The sequence below is a fragment of the Anas acuta genome, chromosome 3, assembly GCF_963932015.1.
Source record: "Anas acuta chromosome 3, bAnaAcu1.1, whole genome shotgun sequence".
Classification (NCBI taxonomy): Eukaryota; Metazoa; Chordata; class Aves; order Anseriformes; family Anatidae; genus Anas; species Anas acuta.
The window spans coordinates 56,164,974-56,191,797 of NC_088981.1; the positions used below are offsets into that span (position 1 = coordinate 56,164,974).

A 26,824-nucleotide genomic window follows, 5' to 3' on the forward strand; every position below is an offset into this window, starting at 1 on the left:
CCATGGAGTCTTACAGAAGAACTACCAAGTTTTCTATGAACTGGCATTATTGCCTTGCTGACACTGAGACAAGGCCAGCTATGCGCTCTAGCTACCAATCCAATAGTCCAGTCCACAGCTACTTTCATTTCCTATAACATAGGGAGACAATGGGCTTATTCACAATTCATTCCAGAAGAGCGAAATAGACATGTAATTTATCTAAACCATATATGGATGGTAACAACTCAGTTAAAGATTAAATTAGTGGGAGCATTGCTTCATCTAACTACAAAACTCTACGTGCCACTTGTCAGCTAGTGCAACTTCATCACCTTTTAGGGAGTACACAGCTCTGCAAGAAAATATACACAAAATGTGAATAATCCTGGCGCATATCATTTGTATACTGCATGGTCTCAAATCATGGAACAGATATTTGAATACACCATCTTCCTTGTTCAAAGCTTCGCAAAGTTCCCCACAGTGGGATGTGAATAGTGCCGCAGGCAGAGTGACATGACTTTCTTTGGTCTTTGACATGTCTAAAGCTGGTAAGAAAAAATGTTGCTGACAGTTTAAAATTAAAAAGACAGATAACATCAATTTCACAATTTTTATATAGGTTGTAAACAAAAAGATCTTAAGCTTAATCACTCTTACGTAGAACTACAAGTGAAGGCGATTACAAGTCACATTTCAGTTCCTGCAGATTAGCCCAGGAGTCGATTTTAATTTTGAAACCCTCACTTTAAAAGATTTTTGAAAGATTAATTACACAATGCCATTTGAAACTTTCATTCTGTTAAGCCTGACATGTTTCTAATTGTTCTTACAGTCAACCTAGAAAACACCCTCACGCTCATCGACTGAAATGAAGAAAATGACATTGCCGTGTAATTTAAACAATGCCAGCTGTACTAAGCCCCATCTCAGCACCTTGGCTTGCCTTCCAAAAGGAACTTTTCCGAGTTGCAGACAACCCATTTGCTGAGTATATGTAGCCGGGCAGCACCGCAGCGCCAGCTCTTCAGGAACCACTTCTCAGTTATGCCTCAATTTCCCCGCACACCGCCCAAAGCCCTGCCCCTGCCCCCTTGCCCCGCTCCCCTTCACGTCCAGCCACAGGTCCTCTCCCACCTGGCCGTGAGCGCACCGCCGACACGCCTAAGCCCAGAGCTGCCAGTACCTTCGGCGGGAGCGTGTCAGCAAAGGCAAAACATTTTGGGGAAGGCACCCAGAGGCCACTGCAAGGCCTGCCCAGGGCCAGGCGGCCGGCCGGCCGGACAGACGGAGGGTAGAGCAGCGGAGCCCCTCGCTGCCTCCGCAGCCCGCCGAGCGCTGCAGGGAGGAGCGGCGGGGCTGGGAAGTTTTTGTGGAGCCTGCCCGGCCCGCCCTCGCCCTCGCCCTCTTTCCTTGCTCGTGTTGTCGGCGCACCTGGGGGGCTGGCACCGGCGCCTGCCGTGCCCGGGGCTCCTCGACGTGAGCGGCCGCGGGGCTGCGGCCGGGCTGGGTGCTTCGGGCACCGGCGGGCACGGCAGGCAGCGGGGCCGAGGGTTTCGCTACTTGCCTCCAAGCAGGGAGAGACTGACGGGAGACGTCTTGGGAGCCGGATTACGGGGCTCGAGGAGAGGCAGCAGCCGCCCGGGACCCCGCGGGGCACACCGGCAGCAGCCGCAGCCCGCCCGGGGCAGAGCCGGGGCTGTCCTGCCCTCCCCGCCGCCGAGGTGAAACTCTCGTTTCCCCATTCCTTCAGCCCTACCTATCCGCGCGGCTCAGACCTGACATTACTCATCACCTACTGCGCGGAGGGGAGCGGGGAGCCCAGCCGATACGGCCCGGGTTTTCTCGCCCGACGACGGAGCCCGCGGGGTTTTCCGCGCTCCCCGAGCGCCGCGGGCGGCAAGCGGCAGCCCCCGCCCGAGTCCGAAGAAGGGACTTACATGGTGACATTACGGGGCGGCTCTCCTCCGGCTCGCAGCCACCATCCTCCCCCGCTGCTGCTCGCTCTGCCTCTGGCCCCGCTCCCTCACGGGCTCCTCACAAAGGTCATCGCTGTTTGCCCACCTCTCTTCCACACCCGCCCCCGCACACGCCGCCCGCGGCGGCCGGGACCGCGCCGATCCGCTCCTCCTCCTCCTCCCGAGTCCTCCTCCTCCTCCTCCTCCTCCTCCGCCGTGATCCCCCTCTCCAGGGAGCTGCCTCTCTCGGCACAACTCGGGGAAACTTCGGGGCCGCGCGGAGCTTCCCCGCTGGGACAGGGACAGGGATAAGGACAGGGGCAGGGACAGGAGCAGGGGCTGCCCCAGCCTCGCCGGTTTTTGGGGTGCGCAGACCTGAAGCAAGCTCACCTCGCAGGGGGTGTGCGCAGCCCCGGTGGCACCCCCAGGGGACGCAGGGCAGCGCTGGGGAGGTGCCGTGCTGGGGACAGCAGCCGCGGTGCTCGCAGCCTCCTCGCAGCATCTCTGGGGTCAAACGCACAGTGCACATCTGTAGGTGGATGGGGTAAGCACAGGCAGGCCTGCCTGCGTGACTGTGGGAAACAAACCTCTGTGCTGTGTCCCAGGGTTGCCAGTGCAGAACCCAAGACAGTTAGTGTGCCGTTTTTCTCTGCTCTTGGGATAGAATATAGGTGGGTAAAGTCCATGCATCTCTGATCCATCTTCTTTCTGAAGCATGCAAACATACATTTCTGTATGCTGCTCACACAGGCTATGCTGGCCCACACCTCAGTCCTGGGCACCGCTTTGGGAAGATGGTAGTTTGCACTATTTGCTGGTGATCTGCAGTTGCGTTGTTCCACTGAAATCTGAAGAACATGGTACTGCACCAGAGCTGAGGATCAAAGCATTGAAATGATAACAAGGGAAACAGCAAAGCACAAGGTCACAAAAGAAATCCCAGATTTTCACAATACTCCTTGGATCTGCACAGGCAGGGTTAGGAAGGATGGAGAAAGAGAAGACTTGACATAGTGAATCATTTAATGCAGTTAGCATGCAATAGTACTTAAAAACAAGTTCCTATTAAAAAAAAAAATCCCAACTTTTCATGAACTTTGTACTGAACATTAATATTCACTCATTCTGGTCAATTTTTATCATCTGTCTTTATAAACAGACAGCTGTAGCCTTCCTTTCACTGTAACTTCCTGGCACTGACCATGGGCACAGGATCTGCTGGGTCTGGGTTAGCCACATCACCATGGCCAGCTGCAGCTCACAGGTGTGCAGTACGAACAGTATTGTGCACGCTAGGCCTTTCCTCTACATCCAGGACTCTGTGCTCTGAGCAGGTATTGCTCTGCTTTCCACCCTGCCTCTGGGTCTGGTGCACAGGATGGATCCCCCCAGGGCACTTGGCGGCACTGGGAGAGGTACGTGCCAGCTCTCCTCCCAGACTTGCAGTCAGGTGCCCTGCTGTTTTCTGTAGCAATCACCTGCTCTATTTCAGGATGTCTAAAGGTTGTGTAGAACAACTTTATGTTGCATTTGCAATGAGTCCAATGTATTGATGCATGTAAGACTTACTCTATTATGTACAGTCAGTTTGTGCTTGGGCAATAAACCTGCAAGTTCTTGTCACCTGGATTTATTGTACTCATGCATTTACATCACAGGCGCAATGAAGTTTGTGCATCTAAAATGCATTGGACTTGCTGTGCAGGTGCAGATCAATTGACAATTACGCTCAATATCTCCTGGGCATATTGGACTCACTGTGTACGTGATGTACACAGTAAGGCAATAGCATCTGGAAGATGTCAGTCTGCTGTTCGTGTGCAGTGTGTATCTTCCGGCTATGTTGGAAACTTAATCTTTCTTCCCTACTTGGAAGGTAACAGCAGTGCCTGCAATTCCAGAACCTGGGAGTGGAGCAAAAAAAAAAAAAAAAAAAAAAAAAAATCATGGGATTTTTCTCTTGTCATGCTTTCATTGAGCTGTTGCTTTTTGTTAATTCTCTGTTCTCAGTTTGCTCTTGATATCCAAACCAGCAGAAGCTGTTTTATATTAGGAAAACTAGTCATATATGTATTTATGTAAGCACGTATATAACAACTCATATATATATATACATATGTACACACATTTCTGGGGAAATATATGATGGTACCCCACCAAGTGGCTTAAATTTTGTCAGTCAAAAGCAATGCAACTGGGGAGATTTTATACCAAGGCAGAGCTCCCCCCTGCTGCAAGAGAGAACAAGAACTAGAAAGTGTTTCCTGAAGGAACTTTCTCTTTCACAGCAATATCCTTGCTACTTCAGGATCCCAAAACCAAACACTACCTGGTTAGAAATGACAGTGTTGTGCTGTGGGGATAACAAGCAGTTAAGACTTTCTGGATGACAAAGTAGGACTTTTCTTCTGGAGACTGTCTCAGAGTTGCAGAGCAGCAAACTGCAGGCCAACTGCTCTGGAGAAAATGGGCATCTTTATCTGGTAGCAGCTCACTGTGCCACATCTGCCTTTAATCAATAGCAAAACTACTTGGTGTAGGGTGGGTACTTGGAGAGAGATTACTTCTCTGAAGACAATGCTTTTAAATCAATTGTGAAGCCTAATATCACTGTTGAAACAAATTCTTTGTAAGTATAACAGACATCTTTTTAACAGCTACAGATATTTCCTGCTAACTTCCACAGTGTGGCTAATCATCATGTTGCTAAACTGTATTAACACAAGATGTTACAAAAAGGTTCAAGACACTGGAAATTCACCATTTGCATGTAGTGAAAAAATGAAAAGAACGAATATTTACTTTCAAGACCAATCTGGAAAAGAATGATGTTAATGTTCCCTTTGTAATTTTGAGGTAATTAATCTACTGCTGCCATAGCTGCGGAAGCCTGATATCTGATGTGTGTCATGCTGCTGCTTAGCAATAGAATTTGTGTGCATGGATTAAAGTGATTTTAAGGTCTCTGTCTCAGAGTGAGTGACTGCAGGCTACCTTGCAAGACCTGTCTCAAGTTAACATGGCATGCTCTGTTCTGCACAATATGCGTAAGAGGAAAAAAATCATCAAAGTCTGGGAAACAATGCTGTGATCAACCAGTGAAAAATTCTTTATATGGATATATTCTGGGGGATACCAACAGAAAGGCAAGAAGATCTTTTCATTCTTTTCTTACTGTGTCTGTAGTGGCAATGACGCTTCATTTTTATTAAACTACAAACTGTGGTTGCTGAATACTGTTAGGTACAGGGATAGCATATCTATGAATATTCCAGACTGTGGCATGAAATATTAATAGTGAAAAATACTTGTATGAATTTTACAGGCCCTGATTTTTATGACTTTGTTCTATCTTTCTCTCTCTCATTTTTTATTTATTTTTTATTTATTTTTAACTTACGGTTAGGATTATGTCCTTACATTTTGTACAACATTGCATGGGCCTTTCTAAAATATTTTGTAAGAATATTAAAGCATGTTCCATGAAATAGTAGTATGAAAAGTCACACTTTATATATTGATACTTCACTTTAAGGTCTTAGAAACAGTAATTTTCTTGGAACTTTTCTTTTGAAACTTTCCTCCTTACTATATCAATCACTTTTAGGAAAAGCTGTGTTTATTTTTCAAAGAAGTGTGAATACTGAAACTGTGGTGCCTGTAACAGTGCAAAAGAGAAAACACTTGAACACACAACAATAAAAAGGAAGCTTAAAATAAATAGTGCAATGCTATAAACTTATCACAAAATTTCAAGATCATATGCATTCTCAAAAAGTCTAAGGGAAAAAAAATTTGGCTTTATACCCTACAAACATTCCTGGCTTTCTGCCTGGCCATTCTCCTATCTTGGAGAAAACATGGTAGATACTTCCAGCTGAGTTTATAAGTTCAAAGGTGAGCTCCCAGAAGCTGGTTTTGAGGATCAAAGTCTGGACTTTGATCTAAAAGGTGAAGGTACAGGGCTGATTTGAACTGCTGCTCCCAATACTTATAATTCAAGAATTATTTCAGAGTGTTGAGATACAGCAGACTAGGACCCTGTTTCATTATGCTTTGAAATAAAATAATCTTTACAGTCCTGCAGCTCTTCCTTCTTGAGGGTCTTCTATCTCACCCAGACTTCCCAGCCCAGGTCAACCTTCTTTGCCCCTAGTGGGTCACAGTGGAAGCCACCTTTCACAGTCCAGAGAATCTGCCTGAACTTCCTGGCTTTTCTACTGTGTTTGCCAGAAGGTCTCTAAACATAGCCTCTTTTCTTCTTTTCCTGCATTTGAGAGACCACAAAGAGCCTTCCCTTTCTGCTTCAGGAGTAGATGAGGTAATCAAAGGAAGAGACAGGTTTCTGTCTTCAGTTCTTGTTTCTGGAGAGCTCTTTTCCCCTCAGCCTAAAGATGCTGTCCAGATAGGGCCAGTTCCCACTGCTAAGGAACCGAAGAGGTGGCAAGTCAGTTTTCACTATGGTCCTTAATGAGATGGTTTTGTCTGTGTGCAGTGCAGGGGTGCCTTAATGCTGAGTGAGTGAATGTTTCTTGTTGACTGCTGATCCAGATGGCAGGGTGAAATGGCATTCAGCTACTATGTGAGACCCAGTACCATGTAAGTATGGGCTTCCAGGGACCTGGCGGGTAGGGAACTAGAAGGACCATGTTCGCTAAAGTTCATAATTCGTGGTACTGCCTATCAATTGTTGCACTGAATTTAATTTCTTTTGTCTCCTGAAGACAATCATAAAGTGAACAGTGACCCTACTGTAATTTTACAATGCATGTGCAGAAGCTCAGGAGCTAACATACACTCATATGTTTGCCTTAGTGGTACTTCCTCTGTGTGCTTTTTATATGCGTACGAAACTTAGGTTATAAAATACTTCCTGTACTGAGGTTACCAATGGCTAAAATGCTGTGCTTTGTGCCAGATGAAATGTCTCCGATGAAGTGCTGAGAGCATGGCATATAGAGTGTCTGAACACATTGCACTCCAAAAAAATCTGCAAAGCCTGTGACCTCAAGCAAAGCAAGAGACAGTCTGGGCAGAGATAATTTGGGGAGTTTTCACAAAACATTTCCCGTTTTTAATCAGTGTCATTCTTTTCAGCCCATTTCATCTCCTTACCCATGATCAAGCATTCCAGAGGCCCTAAATGCATGGAGCACGCTGCCAGTGCTGTCCTTACACACATTTCTGATTGGGGAGGATGCTGGGTCTCCAGGCTCACCCACTTATAAAGGTTTACTAGACTTTCATTTTGTCTCAAGGGTAAGAGGAGACTCTGAACTTTTCCCAGCTTCAGATCAATGAACATAGGAGAAATGCTGACATTACAAGGTGAGACACTTTATTGTTATGAAGAACCTGTAGGATGATGATGTTGGCATCAGCCATGAACATTTATTAGGGACCTGATCTGAACTGGTCTCTGGTATCTCAACAGGAAGATAAATATGGTTAGCAAGAGCTTATAGAATCAGAAGATATGCAGGCAAAGCTAGTCATTTGTGGTGTGATACAGAGCACAAGGAGAAGCAACACAGGAAACACAAGATCATGAAAGAATTGAAAATCAGGGCTTCATCGAAGAGCTCATTCATTTCTACTAAGTATACTTTGAAATTATTAGTTATCAGATAAGAGAGTAGATCACAATAAGCTACCCAATTCTTTTATCTAAAAAAGTGTCTGTGTACCTGTAAGTCATTTCAATGCCATCAGTTAAATTAAACACCAGATGAACTCCTTAACCTTCTACGCAGACTAACCCAGAAGTTAGAGCTATTTAAAGAAGGTAACACCGGTTGCTGGTGTCTCCCCCAGAATATTAATATGAGGAGGAAACAAGTATTTTTTGTACAAAATTGAGATAACACAGTTCTGTGTTCTACCCTAGCAGGTATAACCAAATATTTGGCTGGAATGAGAATGAACACCCATCCCTGAAAGCTTCTGAAATGTCAAAAAAAAATGAATTTTGCTTTGAATATGTAACTTATTAAATGACCAGATTTCAAGGAGCAAGGGTTTTAGCTGATTAGGCTAGTTTCTGGTACCAATTAACCTGATTCATCTCTAATTCTGTATTCTCAATTTTTTCAGTCATGGATGAACCAGTTTGGAAGAGTTAATAAAACAAGTCATTCTTCACCTATTTTTAGAACCCAACTTTTCCTATAAAACAAATTCTGGGCAAGATTTCTCACTTCCGGTTTCTGTCCAGATGTTAAAAATTTGGAACAACTGGAAGAAAAGCTGACCTCATGGTATTTCCATCAGGTTCCACCAGTGGAACAACTGGAAACCTCATGAGGAAAGCCCTTCACTGTCTAAGTGTTCAGACTAGTTTTACAGACTCAAGAGCTTAGGAAACTTTGGATAAGCTTTGAATAAGCATCAAAATATTTGGATGTTTATCAGAAGTGAAACTAAAGTGAACATTATGAAGTTCATTCATCATTCTTTTTAAAAGCCACACAAGTGGTAACTAAATAGCAGGATCACATAGAAACAGAACTAACTGCACATTAATCATAATCAATCAAAAAGCTTTTTCCCATGTCAAAAAATGATACTTCTTTTATGCAAAATAGGAATTATCTGCTAAACAGGAGTGCAACGTTATATCCAAAATTTTTCAAAGAGCTGAAAGTTGCAGTTGTAGTGCAAAAACAATGCATTTGTACAGATGTATAAACCCTTCATGACTTTTAAGAGAATAAAGGAAAAAAATGAGACAGTTCAGAGTTTGAGATTAAGTAGCTATCAACTCTTCTTCTAGAATTTTTCACTGTGTTCAAGCTCAAACTGCAGTAGTTACATAGCAGTATTTTAAGCCACTACGGTATAGTATGCTTTTATATGTATGAATAAAACATTCTTGCAGTCCTACTTTTCAATAAGTTATACCAAAAAGAGAACAGCATTCATTCAAAACTAGGTGAAAAACTGACCTCCCTTTATAACTCAAATTCAATTTCTTGTGCATATGCTTTATTATAAATTACATGAGCATATTGTATCTGTTCCACGGAACAAGAAAGAAATACGTCTGTTACTTGAGCCTGAAGTACCTAATGGAGTTATACAGGTAACATCTGGTCTGGCAGCTTTCAGCTCCCCAAATTGAATGATTAAGCATGCTTTAAAAGCTGAACTAGATAGGACAGACTTTGGTGTGAGTTCAGAGCAATGATTCATACTTCAGACTGCCAGGGCACAGCCAGTACAAGAACTGTTACTTAAAATTAAAAAAAGTATTTGCCATTAAGAGTATGATCTCAGAGAAAAAAATCCAAAAACTGCACTTAATTTCAAAGCACATTTTAAATTGCCCCCACCATAATATCTGAATACACAGCACCCTTGAGAGGAGATACGGCCTTTTCCTTATTTTCCGAATAGGGTACTGCCACACAGAGGTATTAAGGGAAAAATTACAGAAAACAGCTCACATGTTAAATGTCCAGCCTGAAATACTTAGGATATAATTTTCCATTGTGATTTTCATGCTCTATTTAAAACACTTCTATATTTTGAATGTATATTCCTCACGTGTAGCTGTAAGTAATCATCTGCCCTCATAGTAAAAGCTAACAGGGAAGAGGAAATACAGCAGTTAATCATGTTTTTTTAAATAAAGTTGGGACCTTGAGGAGGGTGCAGTAAGTAATGAAAGGTTGTATCTAAATATATGTCATTATGTGGTTACTTTCTACCATGTCCATCTCTCTGAGCTTCTTTCCAAGAATAAGTCCTATACTCACCTCTCTTTGAAACAGGATCATCCAACTCCAGAATTTCCACTTAAGCTGCCATATTTTACTCCAACTTCAACTGAAACTGTTACAATATCCTTGTTAGGACCTACAACTAAAAAAGAAAAATCTGTGAGAAAAAAAAAAGCTCATTGAAAGAGGGTACTATTTATTTATTTGAAGGAATGCTGCTAAATGAGCAGAATGCAGAATCCAGAATTACCAGATTATGTATATCTGTCTTACCCAAATTTGGAGGTTTCCAGAAGATGATTTAGGAATCTACACTTCTGCAGTACTGCTTACTACTTCTTTGTATCTTCTTTTCCTTTCACAGTCAGAACATATGCAAAAAATCAGAAAATATGCAAAGAAAAAGAAAATAGAAGAAAAATCAAAGCTATATCCATGTTATGAGAATGATTGCTATAATAGGAATATCTTTTTGTGAGTGTGGAGGATGAGGAGAAATACCAGTGGTGACTTTGCACAGAACAGTGATAGAACAAGGAAAGAAATTCAGTAATGGAGAAAAACACACCAAAACTTTTAGACTGCTTTAATTCAGAGTTGTAATGGAAGACACAGTCCTCCATCTGAATATGCTTAATTTGTTGTGAAAGGTGAGCTAGATGCATATGTTTTCAATTTATTTATTTTTATTTTTAAACACTGCTGTGACTCTCATCATCGAAGCAAGAATGCATCTATACATATTGCAACACGAATGTGCAATGAATGTCCCATGAATTTACCATTTAGTGAAGACTAAATTATAAATAATTAATAATACAGATGTGCTTTCTGTATAAATTTATAATTACAAAGAGTATGTTTGTAGAATGTGCTTATAACCTGTGATAGCCAAAGTGAATTGGATTCACTTATTTATTTTACTGTTACTTCTGTGCTCATGTCTTGGTTGGTTATACTTACGCCTTTGTCTTTAATTTAAGAGAGAGTGTAAGAAAAACAGTTGGGGTTATATTTCTTTATGATGAATAAATACGACATGGAAAAATCTGGTGGGAAGGAGAACGTCTGCTTCCCTACTGTGAAATCAAAGCTTGACAAAAAATATGCAAGGAGGAAAGAAAATATTTGTCATTTAATCCTGTGTGAAACTTTCATGTTTTATTCTTACTGTTATAATTTCTTTCCTTCCTGCCCTGCTTCCCCCTCCCTTCCTTGTCCCTTCACCCCACACCTTCCTCCCTGACAAGCATATGATGGTACAATTTTTTAAATTAGACATTCTAAATTCAATGTTATTCAGCTTAACTCTACATGAAGACCTACTTAAGTGAAAAATTCTGACATGATTGTAAAGTATTCAAAAATCAATATATTCAGAGTATTTTGAATAGAGTAGGTTATTTTTTATTTATTAAAAAAAAAAATAAAACAAGCTTTTATTACCTAGATATATTCAGTCATTTCCCTGAATTGTATTAAATTTTTGAAAGCATAACAAAAAGAACAAACTGTACTACAAAGTCTGTCAAAACCTCTTCCTTAATGAAAGAAAGAGAGAGAGAAAGAAAGAGAGAGAGAGAGAGAGAGAGAGAGAGAAAGAAAGAAAGAAAGAAAGAAAGAAAGAAAGAAAGAAAGAAAGAAAGAAAGAAAGAAAGAGAGAAAGAAAAAAGAAATAGAGACCCACCTCTAACTTTGTCATAATTTTAAGCACTGTTTTGCATTTCTGCTTGTGAAATACAGACCAGTCCTACCCTCCATAGAGCCATCTCCCATACTGTTTTGTTGGAACTTTGTTTAACTTCCTTAAGCATTACTTCATAAGTTGATAAATTATATATATTCATACGAAGTCATCCTGTCAGAACTAGGAGTGTTTGGGGAAGGTAAGTGCAGAAGCAGCCGGTAGCATAATCCCCCACATACCACAGCTGTCTCCCCAGGGCTGTGGTTAAAAAGAGACTGGAGAGATGAAACTACTCACAGCGGCAGCAAGAGCCTGTCACTTACCCATGGCAGATTCCAGCTGATGGGAAGAAAGCACTCATTTCTTTCTGAAACGAGGAGCAAACCTTTCCCGTGGACCAAGACGTGCAAGGGAATGACAGATCCCACAGCACAGGAATTGCAGCTGTTCCTGTGCTCCTGCAGCTCGCTTCACATCTCAGCCTTATGGTGTAAGAGGTAATCATGAGAGCAGCTGCTACTTACATGCTCTAAATTTTATAGTATAGCATACATTAGGATTATTGTTCTTCTAAGGAAAAGGAAAAAAAACTCTGCTCTTAGTATTAATAATATGAATTACTTTTTACTTAGAAACACTCTTAGTCTCTGAAATCTATTACAAGAAATGGTGACAATCCACGGCAAATAATGTAAATAGATAAGAGCTAAAATATTCAAGATTTCCAAAGATTAAAGATGTTTGAATATAATTTCTTATTTTCATTATTTTCTTATTTTTCTGTTTTAAATTATTTTCATTAGAAATGAGCAGTCATGAGAATACAGAAGGTTAAGGAATAAACCTAAAGTAAGTGCCATGCAAAAAAACATCTGAATTTAGTTGAATGGTCTTTCTGATAATCCACAAAGATTAATTAAAAAAAAATACAGTAATTCTTCTGAAGTTCACCATTTTCATTATGATGTTAAAACATCTTCCTGCAGCTAACCTTTGTCTAATCTATGCTGAACATATTTATTTTTTCAAATAGAAGAGGAAATTCAGACAGTTGAATGTTAGTACTGCCTATTAATTTAACAACATTAATATTGTCAGTAATTTATCAAACTGGAGGTATTTGGCGGACCTGTTAGAGGTAATGACTCAGCAGCTCAAATATGTCCCTAAAGCAATGATCTAATAAACAGGTTCTTTTATGTCCTGTTATTAGAATCCAGTTCTCAGTGACTTGCTTTTACCATCAGCCATCATGACTCTAAACATCTGCCTTAGGACCTTTAAATAAAGTCTCAGTGGCAAGTTGAATGTACCTATGTTGAAGACTGACTTCTCCTTTATCCTAAGCATATATCTTTCAAGTTACAGACAAGACATATTAACTGAATGGCTTGGGAAGGCAACAATATCTGCCTCGAACTCCTCCTGTAAAAAGGAAATCTGCAGCACTAGGACCCCACTTACAAATAGCAGCCTTAGAGCACCTAAATAGTATGTTAGAAATATTAAAATGCTCGTAGTGTTATTTTGTCTATCTTTAAATATTATTACACAAGGCTGCATTTAGATATTCAGAGTGGGTGTTCCTAAGGGTGCTGTTCTTCCTCTCTTCTTGCGAAACAGTCTTCCCCCTCCCATGTCTGCCACTATTGCCTAATGCTTTTTTGAAGTACGATGAAGAGGGAAACAGCAGTGTCCACAGACCACAACAATGGCTCCCTAGTCATCTTTCTGTCCCCCAGGCATGCAGCACTCCCCCTCCACCTTCTCCTTGCTCAACAATAGGCAACTGGATCCACCCATCACTGGAATTTCACACATCATCTTAGCAAATAAGAAGCAAGTAGACAAAGGAGAGTAAAGCTAAAGGTTATGGAGGAAGAAGGGTGAATAAGTGTAAGGTGGCAGAATAAAGATGTCTGTGGGGGTGATTAAGAAAATACAAGAAATCTGAGGTGTGAAGTTCAGAAGAAAGATACTGAGAAAATGTTAGAAGTTTTGAAGGTGGATTGGTGGAAGAAGGCTGGATGGATAAACCAAAGTTATGCCAAAGAGAAAAGACAGGACCATGTAATGAAAAGAAAAATGTGAGACTGCTACAGAGTGAAAAATGGCAAGAAAAGTCATAGTAGTAAGAAAGAGAAAGAACAGAAAAAGACAGGAGGTACAGAAGGAAAACTAATTGAAGTGGAAAATTTGAAAAATATGAAAGAAACATTACATTTACTAAAATTATAATTATTAGATCAAAAGGAATAGGGTGTAGAGAAAATGATGTAAAAACTTAAACTTGGAATTCAGACATTGCAAACAAGTATTTTTATAACCATTTTAAGAATAGAACTTTGTTATAACTAACAACTAATTGTTAGGAATATAACTTTGCTATATGGGAAATGTACTTTTCAGAGCTCTGTATTTACATATCATACATACTATGTATAAGCATGTGTGTAGGAGTAATTCCCTCTATTCTAAATATTGGAAGGATGAATAATCTAAATCATCAAAAGCCATGAATTTACAGTCATTACATTTTTCCTCCATTTCCCATCATTTTCTTTATGAATTTGGATGCAGGTATTCATTGAGCTAATGAGGAAAATGGAGCTGAATTTGCTCTAGTGTCTGGAATGGCTTCCAATGCTTCTTGGTTCTATAGTCAGACAGATTTAAATCTGACTTTTGTAGAGCTTCCATAAATAACCAGCAATAACAGCATAAATAACAAAATTCAGGAAGATCTAAACACCCCAAATTCCTAATGAAGTCAGGAAGAACAGTATCTCTTAAGCTGCTCTACAAATTTTGTCCCTTTATTTTATATCAGAGGAAATTCCTCTACTGTTAAAAACAATCCCCAAACAAAACCTTTCATTTTTGGAGTTATAATTACAAAGTTACCTTGAATTATTGACATAAACATTTCAAAGGACAAGAAGAATCATTATGATGTCTCCAGTGATGGTTATTAATGAAAGAGTCTTTAGAAGCTTTACAAGTTGTTCTTAATTTATTTACTCTCAGTAGAGAAGAAAAAAGTCATTTATCTGTTGTTTCTTTGGCAGCTGTTAATAATTAAGATTATTAAAGTACAGCTAAAAGAGTATAATAGTAACTCAATACACCATAAACTTAGCTGTAGTGTAGTCTCAGGACAGGTTACTGATTTCAGCCAGTACTTCCACTGAAATCAGCAGTGGAAATAATTTGAAACTGCTCTGCCTACACAAGCAGAGCAGATTTCCCCCTGAGGTCAGGGGAAAGAAGAAGGTTCCCACTGACTTCAACTGGCTTTGGATTAAGTTGTGAGTAAGGAGCTGCACAGGGTAAATGATGGTGACAGAATCTGGGGCTTTGCCAGGTAAACACAGAAAGAGAAACAGGGAATTTAAGAATGCTTAATTCCTGGAAGAGATGAGACTTTCTATCCTTCTTTTTTTTTTTTTTTTTTTTTTTTTTTTTTAACTGTAATTAGTCCTCATCCAAAAAAGGCCAGGAGGAAAGAAACAGAGAAAAACACGGAATTTTTCTTTTGTTTTCACTTCTTCCACAGAATGTGAGAACATTCATGAGAAAGCAATCTGTTTTGAATATGCTTCACTAACAGTGACGACAGCCAAAATACAAGAAGATATGATCTGGGAGAATGGTTAGTGGTTTCAGAGCCATGGGCAATTCTTCTAAGCATGTTTTTAGATTAGACTGCATACTATAGAATTCCATTGCCAGCCATCATCTGTTGTGTGCTTGTTTGGAAATAGTTTGAAAATTAATATTGGGATATCATCTTTGATAAAATAGATAATATGCCAATAAATGGTCCCTTTATTGAATTCTGGTTTAATTGAGCTTGTAGTAAGACATCCATGTAAAAGTTGATTTTCTGTGGGGACATAGCTAAAATTGCTCTGAATTTTCCATTGTTTTCATGTTTGTAAATTAGTTGTGTTAATTCCTTTGGAATTACACTAGATTTAAAAACTATTACAAGGAGGAAGACTTGAAAATCAGTAATGTATATACTAGACCAGATTTAAACATCTTGATTTATTTTCATGACATACATGTATGCTGGACATGTAACATAGTCATCAAATTAGGCATTGCAAGTGCTTAAACATTGTATTCTTTAGTTCATCAATAGATTAGCCTTTATTTCTCTTTTTAAGCACTTTCAACTGAAATAGACACAGGCAAAATCAGCAAATGTTAATGCTATATATATGTAAACACTATATTAATTTTATTGTGGTAAACTGATTTTTTAAGATGTAATAGATAATTTTTACTGGTCAGCCATATTTGAACGAAGAGTGTCATAGGGAAGCAAGTTCATAAAGACTATGAACTTTTAGTATAGAGGAAAGCATTTGTCATTTTCTGAGCCAGAAAGCACATTCATCTTTACCATGGGTCAGCAGTACAAATATATGGAATTTACACATAATTGTCTAAGCTGAAAAAATGTGGCACTTGAGGCTTTCTTCTTTTGCAAATAGAAAGTTAAAGAAGTTAAGCTTCCAGCTTTTATTTATTTATTTATTTTTATTTTTTAATCATGTAAAATGAGTTGGGAAACACAACTAAAATATCTTGACTGTAACCCATTCACCTCCAAACTCAAATTTAGCAGGAAAATAATACAGTGATACAGTAGGGGTTCTTTGTCATGGCATAACTATAAAAAATCATCCTAGCAATTAGATTACTATAGCACAGTAAATAAAAAAATGCAGTTTTAATTATCAAGACAAAAGTTGTTACAGGCAAACTTGAAGCAATATTTCATGTTCTACTTTTGTTAGTTGAGGCAATAGGTATATGAGTCTTGTTGGGATTACAGGTCATCTGACTTGGTTCTTTTTAAGGATGGAATAGTATTTATTAACTTTAAATGCATAATAGATCCAAATGTCTGAGGTTTGCATTTTATTTTCCCTTGGCGTAATAGCTCCTTGACAACTCACAAGGCTTTTTCTACTTGATTTCTATAAGAAATAGCAGGGCAGGATGAATATATAGTACAAAAGACTCGCTCTTCAGAGAAAATGTTATATGTCACTACCACAACATTTTTATATATCTTATATACATACAGTTATATATAGTTGACTGAGAACTAATTAATTTATTGCCTGCATGAGGATTAAAGAACCCTAAGAAGCCATAGATGCATGCTAAGAGGATGCTGTATTCAGAAAAAAACACAGAAAAACAAGCAGCTTGCTGATATGTGTATTACTCAAGTAAAATATTGTGCTAATAAAGGAGCTAAGAACCCACTTGTGGCTACATAAATATAAATATATTATGTTATAGATTATAGCTCTAGATTATATTAGAATTACTCATTTAAATTACCAACGTAATAAAGCCAGGTCTTGCACAGCCCAGTGAGTAAAATCACCCAGACAAGAGTTAAGGTCCATAATCCAAATAAGTGTAATGCTGTTTAACCAAAAGTGTTTGTTTCCTCATGTAATGTTTTATCCATTTATTTCTACTTGTATTTAAAGAAGATTAAACTGTCAAAATCAACCTTTTAGTCATTTCTCTCTAAACCATGATGCACTAACATTTCAAAATTGCCTTCTGTTTGATGGATACTGAACTGTGTCCCCATGGTGTTGATACCCTAACAATAGAAAGCAGCTAATTGGGACAATTTTTGTATCTAGAATATGGCCTTCTCTCCAACCCTTCTCACTGCCCACCTCTTCACAAAAACTCCTTCTTCTCTTCATTCTCCCCATGTGGTGGAGCCTCCAGCCCTGCAGCTTCCATCAAACAAACCTCAGCACTGTTGTATGTAGTGCTCAGGGGAATGTAAAAGGATGCCAGCCTGGCTCCCACTCTGCCAGGGCCTCTGGCTTTCTTCCCTGTTGTTCTTATAAAACAAATAATTTCCTGTACTGTCTTTCTTAGAACCACGGCCTTTTATCTATGTCCCTTTTTCTTCATGCTCCCTCTGTCCCAGCCCGCCTCTCTGAATCCTCAGACTCAGAAAGTAGGGTTGTTAAATGAGAGAGACAAGCCAGCACAAGTCAGACAAAATAAAGGCAACTGGCAGAATTTAAGTAACCTGTGGGCTGCTTTTAAAGAAGGCTGTGGGAAGTGGAAGTGGGAAAGATGTCTGAGCCATTATGGAACTATCCCTGTACTTTGAGTGGCTCTATGGCTGGTTCCAAACACAGTGGAAAAACAAATAAGCAAGTACCAAAATAAAAGTTTTGTGTCACTGAATTATACATTTTCTCACAATGCTATTGGATGCTTGGTCCACTGTAGAAGCAGCATGGATTTTATAATTAATTTTATACCTAATAACCGAAAATATAAAGTAGAATTCCCTGAATAGATAAAAGTTAAGTTATATAAAGGATAGGCATATAGATTAGCACAGGTATCTATGCTACTTCCTTTGTTAGGGGAGAGAGATATAGCTTTAGAAAAGCTGTTCCATGTTTTTTGGATATCTATAATGAGCTGGGAGAACTTGCTTGCTGGAAGATGCAGTGACCACAGGAGTGAAGACCATCAGCTTACTGTGGATGCCTAACTTGAACCTGACCAATGTCACATGACATGAATCCCATATTCATTCCACAAAATCATAATTTTTTCCTTTCCCTTTTCCTCTTATCTCACCAACTCTTTGGACTTATCTAGACATCTATCATACACTCTCCTGTAACTTACAGACCTATTACAGAATGACAGAATGGCCGAGGTTGAAAGGAACCTCTGAAGATCATCTGGTCCAACGCTCTGCTGAGCAGGATAACCATTGTGCAGGGTGGCATCCAGGCGGGTTTTGAATATCTCCAGAGAAGAAGACTCCACAACCTCGCTGGGCAACCCGTTCTGGTGCTCTGTCACCCTCACAATAAAGAAGTGCCCTCTCATATTCAGATAGAATCACCTGTGCTTCAGTTTGTGTCTGTTGCCTCTTGTCCCCTTGCTGGGCACAACTGAAAATAGACTGGCTCCATCCTCTTGACACCCTTTCCTCAGATATTTATACACATTGGTGAGGTGTCCCCTCAGTCTTCTCTTTTCCAGGCTAAACAGGCCCAGCTCTCTCAGCCTGTCCTCGTATGACAGGTGCTCCAGTCCTCTAATCATCTTTGTAGCCCTCCTCTGGACTCATTCTAGTAGTTCCATGCCCCTGTTGTACTGGGAGCCCAGAACTGGACAGAATACTCCAGGTATGGCCTCACCACAGCTGAGTAGAAGGGGAGGATCACCTCCCTCGGCCTGCTGGCATCACAGTTCTGAGTGCAGCCCAGGATACCATTGGCTTTCCTGGCCACAAGGGCACATTGCTGGCCCATGGTCAACCTGCTGTCCACCAGGACTCTCAGATCTCTCTCTGCAGAGCTGCTTTCTAGCAGGTCAGCCCCCAGCCTGTACTGGTGCTTGGGGTTATTGCTTCCTGGTGCAGGATCCTGCTTGGAAGTCAAGCATATTTAAAATCACCATGACTAATGAACTGGCTATAACTGGCAGGATGTGGGGACAGGAGGCTGCAGGGAAAACTTGTGTAGGAGGAGGCCAAGAGCTGCTCTTGCTGGTTACAGCTGGGTTCAGTTGGCTCTGAGACCTGTGTGGGTAACCTGTTTCACACCACTACAGCCTGACAGAGCACTTCTCTTTGGATACGTAAGAAAGAGCAGTAGGTGCTAGGGGAATGAGGTACAAAGGAGGGAAGCAGAAGGGGACATTGCTGGGGACACATCTGGAGACACTATCCTGGCAAGAGGTGTTTCCCAATAGAGCAGTTATGTCTCTAAGCGACTTTAGTTATGGGTGACCTACGCCAGGGCAGGGACAGCATGGTTAGACTGTAGCCCATGAATGACCAACACTAGGGCAGAGGATGGGTAAAAAGTGAAGAGCAGGGAGAAAAAGGAGTAAGCAAGGGCTGGCAGAAAGTAACCATTATGCACCAACCCCAGTCACGCACACTACTTTGTTATAAATGCATTGGGACACTCTAAGTGTATCAGGTAATGCAAACAAAGGGAATTAAAATGAGGAAGAGGGGAAGAGAGATATTTGACTGAGGCTGAGTCTGAGAAGGAAAGAGGAAAAATGTTTCTCTATGTGTTTATTTTTTTTATTATTATTATTATTTTAATCAATAATTAGAAGTTTTTGTTAATTTGGAAATAATAATTAAAAATAGACATTGTTTTGTCCAAAATACTTTTGAAAACCCTTCTGGTATTTATAAGCTCTGGTGAGCAATTTCTTCCCTCTTAGCCTGGCTGTGCCTTTATCATTATTGAGTCAAGGCAAGCTGAAACTACTTTTCACATGAAAGAATGCTTTTCCCTATTTCAAGATAAGCCTAAGTTTTTCCAAAACATTTCAGGTAAAATTATGTCCTTAGCTAACATTATTAAACAATAGTTCCAGGTGAGGATAATTCACTGTAGATTTTGTTAACTATGTAAATATCATTGATAAACTTATGGAGTTTCACATAGCGAGATTACAGGCAAAGTCTTTGTCCTGACAACTGATGCTGATTTTTAAGAAAAGTCCGTTTTACATGTATATATATATGCATATAAAATTCCTGTTATGCAACAGGAAATGTCATCTTTATTGGCTCAATAAAACTGCTTCTCAACATAATGAGAAACATTTTAAATGGTATTACACTTTAAATGTAAGACGGTGAGATGTAAATAATGAAATTCAGTACCAAAACACTTGATCTGCAACTCCTGACATATCCTGTTATAAACTTTAAGACAGGAAACTGCAATTTCACAGTGCCAACATTTACTTTAGGATTATTCTAATCAGGATCCCTGTATACCAATGATTCACAGGTTTTATGTGTACACCCTTATTATGATATACATACAACCATACCTATGAAAAACTTGGAGTACAATGTTACAGATATACAAAGGGAGATTGAGGTAAGCTCCAACAGAGATTGTCCTTAGAGTCACAGAGTTCCTTTTACTCCAGAAGAAATTACTCTAAAATGCTTACTTATTTCGCATGACAGCGTACTTGATAGTAATTGCCAGTATTCCTTTAGATGTTTTTTTGGCAGCTGAAGGTTTTATGGCCATTTATATTTGTTAGTTTGTCATCCACTTCTAATCTTTCCTTTACAGAATTAGTAAGAAAGAGAATAGGCAACAACTTAATTCAATCACAGCAAATGAAAGATGGAAACAGACCCCACTCAATAGTTGTATTTCCTTTCTCTCTTAAGAATGACACTGGCATCTAAACAGAGACAAATTGAAGATGAGAAGGAATCTGGCTTTCAGTTTTGGAAAGTATAACCATAAGCCAATGGTATGTTTACAGAGACAATCAATAACATATCCATCTCCACAGTTGCTTTGGCAGTCATCCTTAGGTCTCAGTTTCCCTTTACACAGTGTCAGAATTCAAGGCACAAATGCTCTCTTCACCTGGTCCAATTTCCCTTCCCCTCCCAACACTTATTGCTTATGGTGGATGACGACCCAGGCTTCAGGCAGGTTATTCCCTAAAGTGAGTGATACATGGTCCAGACCAGGCTTGTTACAACTCCTTTCTCCACACTGTTCCTGGGAATCTGATTTTTTTTCCTGATTTGTCCTCTTATGATCATACCCACATGTTTTAGTCTTGGCACTACACCAGCTCTCTAGATGCCAAGTGAGAGAAACGTCCTCCATGGGATTTCATCCACCTCCCTGGCTGACCACTGCTACTGCAATGCCATCTAACAAGGGCTATGCCTTGTCTTAAGTGTTCAACTTTTCTCTCCTGGTATTGAATCCAGATTTCTCCTTCAGCTGGAACAAATATACCTTAATCATTACCTCTACCACGAATGTTGATTATAGATTTTTAACTTTCTGCCCATGTGGTAATCCTGTCACATTTACTGAAAGCTGCATAAAGCCTTCAAGATTTTGTCTGTTGGATAGTATGGTGGGATCTCAAAACAGTGAACGTTTTGAGGTGGGTGTGCCTGTACTTCTTTTTAGAAGGGACTGTACTGAAAACCACAGCAAGAACTTTCACATGTACTGACATAGTCAGAACACAGGCTAAAACCAGGTAACTCAAAAGAGAGATCTTTAGATCAAAGATCTTTAGACAAATCAAACAAAAAATCAAAGGGTTTGAGAAGACATTTTATCTGTTGCCTACTCATGTTTTTGAATAGCAAGACCTTTATTTAAGTTCTGATATCTAGTCTATTTCCAGAAGCTTTCTGCACAGCAAAGAGCACTGCACTGTTTCCCCTGGGGGGTCTATGAAAACTACTTTCCTTTTACTATTAACTTTGTCTCATTCCTCATAATGCTCCTAATATTCCATTTGTTCTCTCTTTCACATTTGCTTTGTGATCTTCTCCCATGCTAAACTTGCTTGCTTTACAGCAGTGGTGCAATCTTCAACTTCTTTTACAGAGTTTCCCAGGATGAGATAGCCTTGACAACACAAGGTAAGCCTTTCTTATGAACATCTATATGATCCAACAGTTTAGAAAGATTTTTCTTTTTAAGATCTGAGAATGTTAATGGGACATTTTCCTTACTCTGTGTGTCTTCTCAGAGGTAATAGGGTGATGTGATGATAGCCATGTGCATATAATTTTCTACCAGATGGTTTAAGACATTAGAGAAATGACTTTTGAAGGAAAGTGTAGTGGGTTTACATGGCAAGGTTTTGGTAGCAGGGGGCCATAGGGGTGGTTTCTGTGAGAAAGATCTAGAAGCTGCCCCATGTTTGGTAAGGGCCCCACTGCTGACCAGAGCCGAGCCAATAAGCGATGTTTTGTGCCTCTGTTCCTTTCCCTATCATACAAGAGAATTTCACAGCTGAGGCTTTCTGATCCGAAATATTTTTGTATCTGGTTTAGTAGTTTGTGGAGCACGATTTACAATACAAGAATGGAACTTAAGCATTAATATATAAAAATAACCATGTCTTTGACTGTAGGTGGAAATGGATGGGAGAGTACGCACAGCGCTCCTTTTCACTAATTTCACTTGAATCATGCCCTCCTGCCTTTCGCTGGAACTCTTTTTAAGAATTGGAATTTCCTTTGGAAGAGTTTGCAGGTGGCTGCAGTGCACACTAGTTGACTATGCTATTTCAGACCTTTTCTGTTTACTGAAACTGCTTGCCAATTTGTAAGTGATTTGCAGTTTTTTGTACTATTGAGAATGCCTGGTGCATTTTATTTCATATGAAAATGTATTACCTGGCTTCCATTAGAAAATTCTTTTAGAAAGGACAGCACAATGCTTTAATTATTTTGTTTTCATGATGATTTTATGATTATATAACACTTCACTGTACAGATGAGATACCTGTACACATCTTGTTTTGCATTTACTTCTGTGCTCTGTGGTGAAATATATTTATTTTGGCTAGATGCAACATATTTTGGCTAGATGCAACAATCAATCTATTCCTATTCATAATTTTGGCAATTTCAAATTCAAAATGCTACCCAGGACTTATTAGAATTTGATTAAAAAAGATACAAAGACAAAACATAAGGATAATTCCAGAGGTAAAGAGTACTCCCTAAAAGTTGAAGTTTTCCATTTATTTAGTTATTTTAAAAATTGTAGACAGGTTTTCTTTGCACAGAGATTGTTGCACTTGAACATCTGAGACAAATGATGCAATCATACGCTAAGCATGGACTTGGTAATTCTGAAATAATTTACATCTACCTGGGGGGAAGACTAAACTATGCAGTAAAAGAGCTAAATTTATGTTCCCAAAAGGAATTGTATTGATCTGACTCCCTGTGGAGTTCTACCAAAACACAAATCATATAAATTCAGCCCTAAGGTGGCGCTGAACTAAATATTACATTATTTTTTCAAATCAACTACAGAATTAACAGGTTTGATTTATCAGTTATTCAATAAAAACTAGAGTCACACACAGTCAACAGAGATACACCATTGCTCCCAATAAAAAAGTTTGAGAAACTCTATATTAAGTGTGGATACTGAAAAAGAAAGCTTTGCTATTGTCTTTTGTTAACATATAATTGTTTTGGCCCTCTACATTGATATTTAATTAAACCGATTCATATAAGCAGTCTCTAAAGGGTAATAGACCTAAGGAGTAGCATAGAGTCAATTTTAAGACTGTTTTTCTTGTTTGTATATATATATATGTGTGTGTGTGTGTAATCTGCTATTTCCAGTTATTGTTTACAGTTCTTTCATTTCAGACTGCTGCTGGTTATTAGACCATTTTTACAAGTCCCTCAAAAATTTATTTATTTTTTTAATCTTCTCTAGAACTAATTTTTGTAATACTGACATAGTAATCATAAAGAGCAGGCTGCAGTCCAGACAAAGTCAGTTAAATTCAAATTTAGCTTAAGGGACAGCAGATAAAAGCTAACAATGCTAACGCTGCACTAATGAGAAATGCAGGCTCCACTTAAAGTGCTTACACAGACTTAACAGAAGGTGAGCTAAGTACAACTGAGAGCTATAACACCTGACAGAGAAATAGGCAAAATCCTTAGATTTTTGGTGGTAAAGCCCTCTATCTTCCTTGCTTTTCATGTTACACTCAACTTATAGTTTTATCTTTCCTCACTTCAGAGAAAATCTTGTGCACTAGAATCATCTGTATTCCATATTTAACAGGTATTCAAGTACCTCCTGCAAATAGGATACAGCTTTAGCAAAGTTTCCAGAATCAAACTTACCTGGTGATGGAGAACATCATTACCTGGAACTGAAGATTAGAAACACACTTTAGGAAACTTCAGTTTCCTCGGATAAAGTTAATTTTGGTGGATAGCCTTTTCCACCTGAATATAGGCATATAAAGTAGATGTCAATGAGGAAAACAGTGTAGCTTGTCACAGAAATATGCTGCACAAACTTCACTACAGTGGTTCACTTGGCTTCAGTGAATTTGAGTGGAATTTTGGCTGTGTTAATATTTGCACTTTGCATTTAACTGTAGCATATCTATACGATAATGAAACTGCATTTATTATAACCACTTCTTTAGCACTGTTCTGCATTGACATTGCAGTATGAAAGCTTATAAAGACTCTTCTTCCACCAAGATGATTTTTTGCTTGGAAGTACTTTGTCTGAACTATAGGCAATCCATGTGAAAACTCTAAAAGAAATTAAATATAAAAAGGAAACATTTTTCCATTTCTGCTAAGGGGATATATTGCTGAAGTATAGCTGATGCCAAATACTTCTCTACATTTCATTTATTAGTAGGATTTTCACATGCACTCTTTGGAAAACAGAAAACATTTGTGCAAATTAAATGGGATTTGGTATGGCTCCAAAGATGTTTCAGTCTGCATCAGTTTCAAAATAGAATAACTATTGTATAGCAGCAAAATAAAAGTCTTTGATGGCATTTTGGTCCGATAAAAAAAAAAATAAATACATCAGTGGCTGAAGTTTCTGCACCAGTAGAAAATGCAGGTTTAATGCATTAGGAATAGTATTCTTAAAGTCAGCTCTTCCCCTGTAAAGGGCATAATCAAAATGCTTAATTTGACAGAAAAAGGAGTAACAGACAACATTGTTCACTGTTCAGAAGAACCCGTTTAACACTTTAAGCATAACCTGGCTACTTAAACAGTAATGTACAGAGGTTAATATTTAAATGAACTCATGTCAGGAAAGCCCTGTAACCCCGTCGATGGCTACTGTAGCCACCCACAGCATTGCTGGCAGTGAAGCACCCTGACACAGGTTTCAGTTGCAGCACCAGCACTCAGAACCACAGGGCGCTGAGGTTAACCAACAACACCAAAATCCAAGTTGCTAAAACATTGCTGTTAGCAGTATATAATAAAATTTAGATATGGCTGCTTTTGCTATACTAATACTCCTCACTTGGAGTTTAACAGCCTTCCAAAATATGTCCTTGCTTTGCATAAAGAAACAAAGAGCTCCCTCTTGGCTTTATCCATTAGTCTGAGTATTTGGGATTTCGACTGCATGGGGAGAAGGAAAAGGATATTTACACTACCCAACTTTAAGCACTTAATGTACTTCCTTCCCCCTTGTCTCCAACGTCTGCCAGGTTTACATTTGCTGTGGCTATAGCACTTCTGTCTTCTCTCAGAACAAAACACCAGAAACAGCCTACCACCTCTAGGCTTCTGATAAGCCTCAAGGAAACCACACTTAAATTCATAACAGATACTCAACTAATCATTTTTAATAAATGATGGTGCTACTATAAATATTTAGTAAAGAAAACATGTTCATGCGTACAAGCAGCCATTCACCTACTTCAAGTCTTCTACAGAGAAGTAAGTTTCTGATTTACCCCATTAATTCCCCCCCCCCAATTTATGCAAAATTATGATAATAAGCCTACAACATCAACAGTTCTGGTGAGATAACAACTGGAGAGAAACATCACAGGACATCATTTGATTTTCAGCTATGCAAAGAATTTATCTACAGAAAGCTGTCAGTGTCATCAGAACTATCACTGAGTTGAGGAATATTAATATCAAACCAGGAGGCTGAACATTAGTAACAATGAAGAGTATGTCTTCTTTCCTCAAATTTCCTACACATACAACTATAGATCTCATAGAACACTCGTACCTGAAGCTTCCTTCACCTTGCTCTGAGAAACGCAGAAATATATCCTGGATGTGCAGCTCTGGAAGGCTCTGCTCAAGCAGAGGGGCTGGAGGAGTTGGACCAGACAACATCCAGAGTCCCTTCCAACCTCAACCATTCTCTTGTCCTGTGGTGTGGAGGTTCCTACCTGGAACAACTCTCAACCTTGGCAAATAGGTAATTTAAATGGAACTGGCATCTGTCTGGTGTGTTGAAAAAGTAGTTTTAAATAGTACATATCGATGAAATACAGATGTTCTTCACATCTTTGGGCATTATACAATGAGATATGTTTGCTCTATACCATGTTTTACCATCATACATGGAACTATTAACCCCACCCACCTGGATATAAGAAGAGCTGGACTTCTCCTGAGTGAAGTCTTTAGTCATGAAAGAGAAGCTGAAAGGCAACTGAAGCTTCTGCTTTTGTGTTGTGTTTGAAAATGACTGTTAAACTACTTGTGATCACTGTCAGATTATTTCTGTGTTTCTATACAGATTTTTTGTGTTAAAAAGATACAATTTTAATAGTGACATGCTCAAAAGAGTTAAATGTTTGGAATTTCCTCATTTCACTAGAACAATACAATCATCCCTATTACACTGATTTAGTTTACAAACCATCTCTGTTCTTCATTGTGATAATTTCCAGAGTGTATGTTAGTACACAGTCTTAATGTGTAACACCTTGTTCAGTTGTTCTCAATCTAGGAGCTGTGATCACCAAGCCAAAAGCATAGCTTAAATTCAAACAAAAGCAGAACTGGTGTTCAAAACTGGAAGTATGAAATCTGGAAGTATGAAAGGACTGGTTTAGCCTTTCTAAAACTAGGTACTCACTGA

General features: G+C 39.3%; 1 protein-coding gene and 1 long non-coding RNA gene across 9 annotated transcripts in view; both read right to left on the reverse strand.

The window, feature by feature from the left end:
• Positions 1-2,528, reverse strand: part of ADGRG6 (adhesion G protein-coupled receptor G6) — a 111,022-nt gene extending 108,494 nt beyond the window's left edge. For 2 of the 8 annotated variants that reach the window (XM_068677240.1, XM_068677241.1), the window contains exon 1: positions 1,923-2,090. In XM_068677240.1, coding sequence (XP_068533341.1) covers positions 1,923-1,924 — 2 coding nt within the window. In that variant the 5' untranslated portion in view covers positions 1,925-2,090. The other 6 variants (XM_068677239.1, XM_068677235.1, XM_068677238.1 and 3 more) reach the window with 6 other exon arrangements.
• A 101-nt stretch (positions 2,529-2,629) lies between these two features.
• On the reverse strand, positions 2,630-25,695 carry LOC137854168 (uncharacterized). Its single transcript, XR_011094996.1, has 4 exons — positions 11,672-25,695; positions 9,935-10,016; positions 9,698-9,803; positions 2,630-2,814 (listed from the first exon to the last, which is right to left on the reverse strand). It is a non-coding gene; the product is annotated as an uncharacterized lncRNA (long non-coding RNA).
• Positions 25,696-26,824: the final 1,129 nt, after the last annotated feature.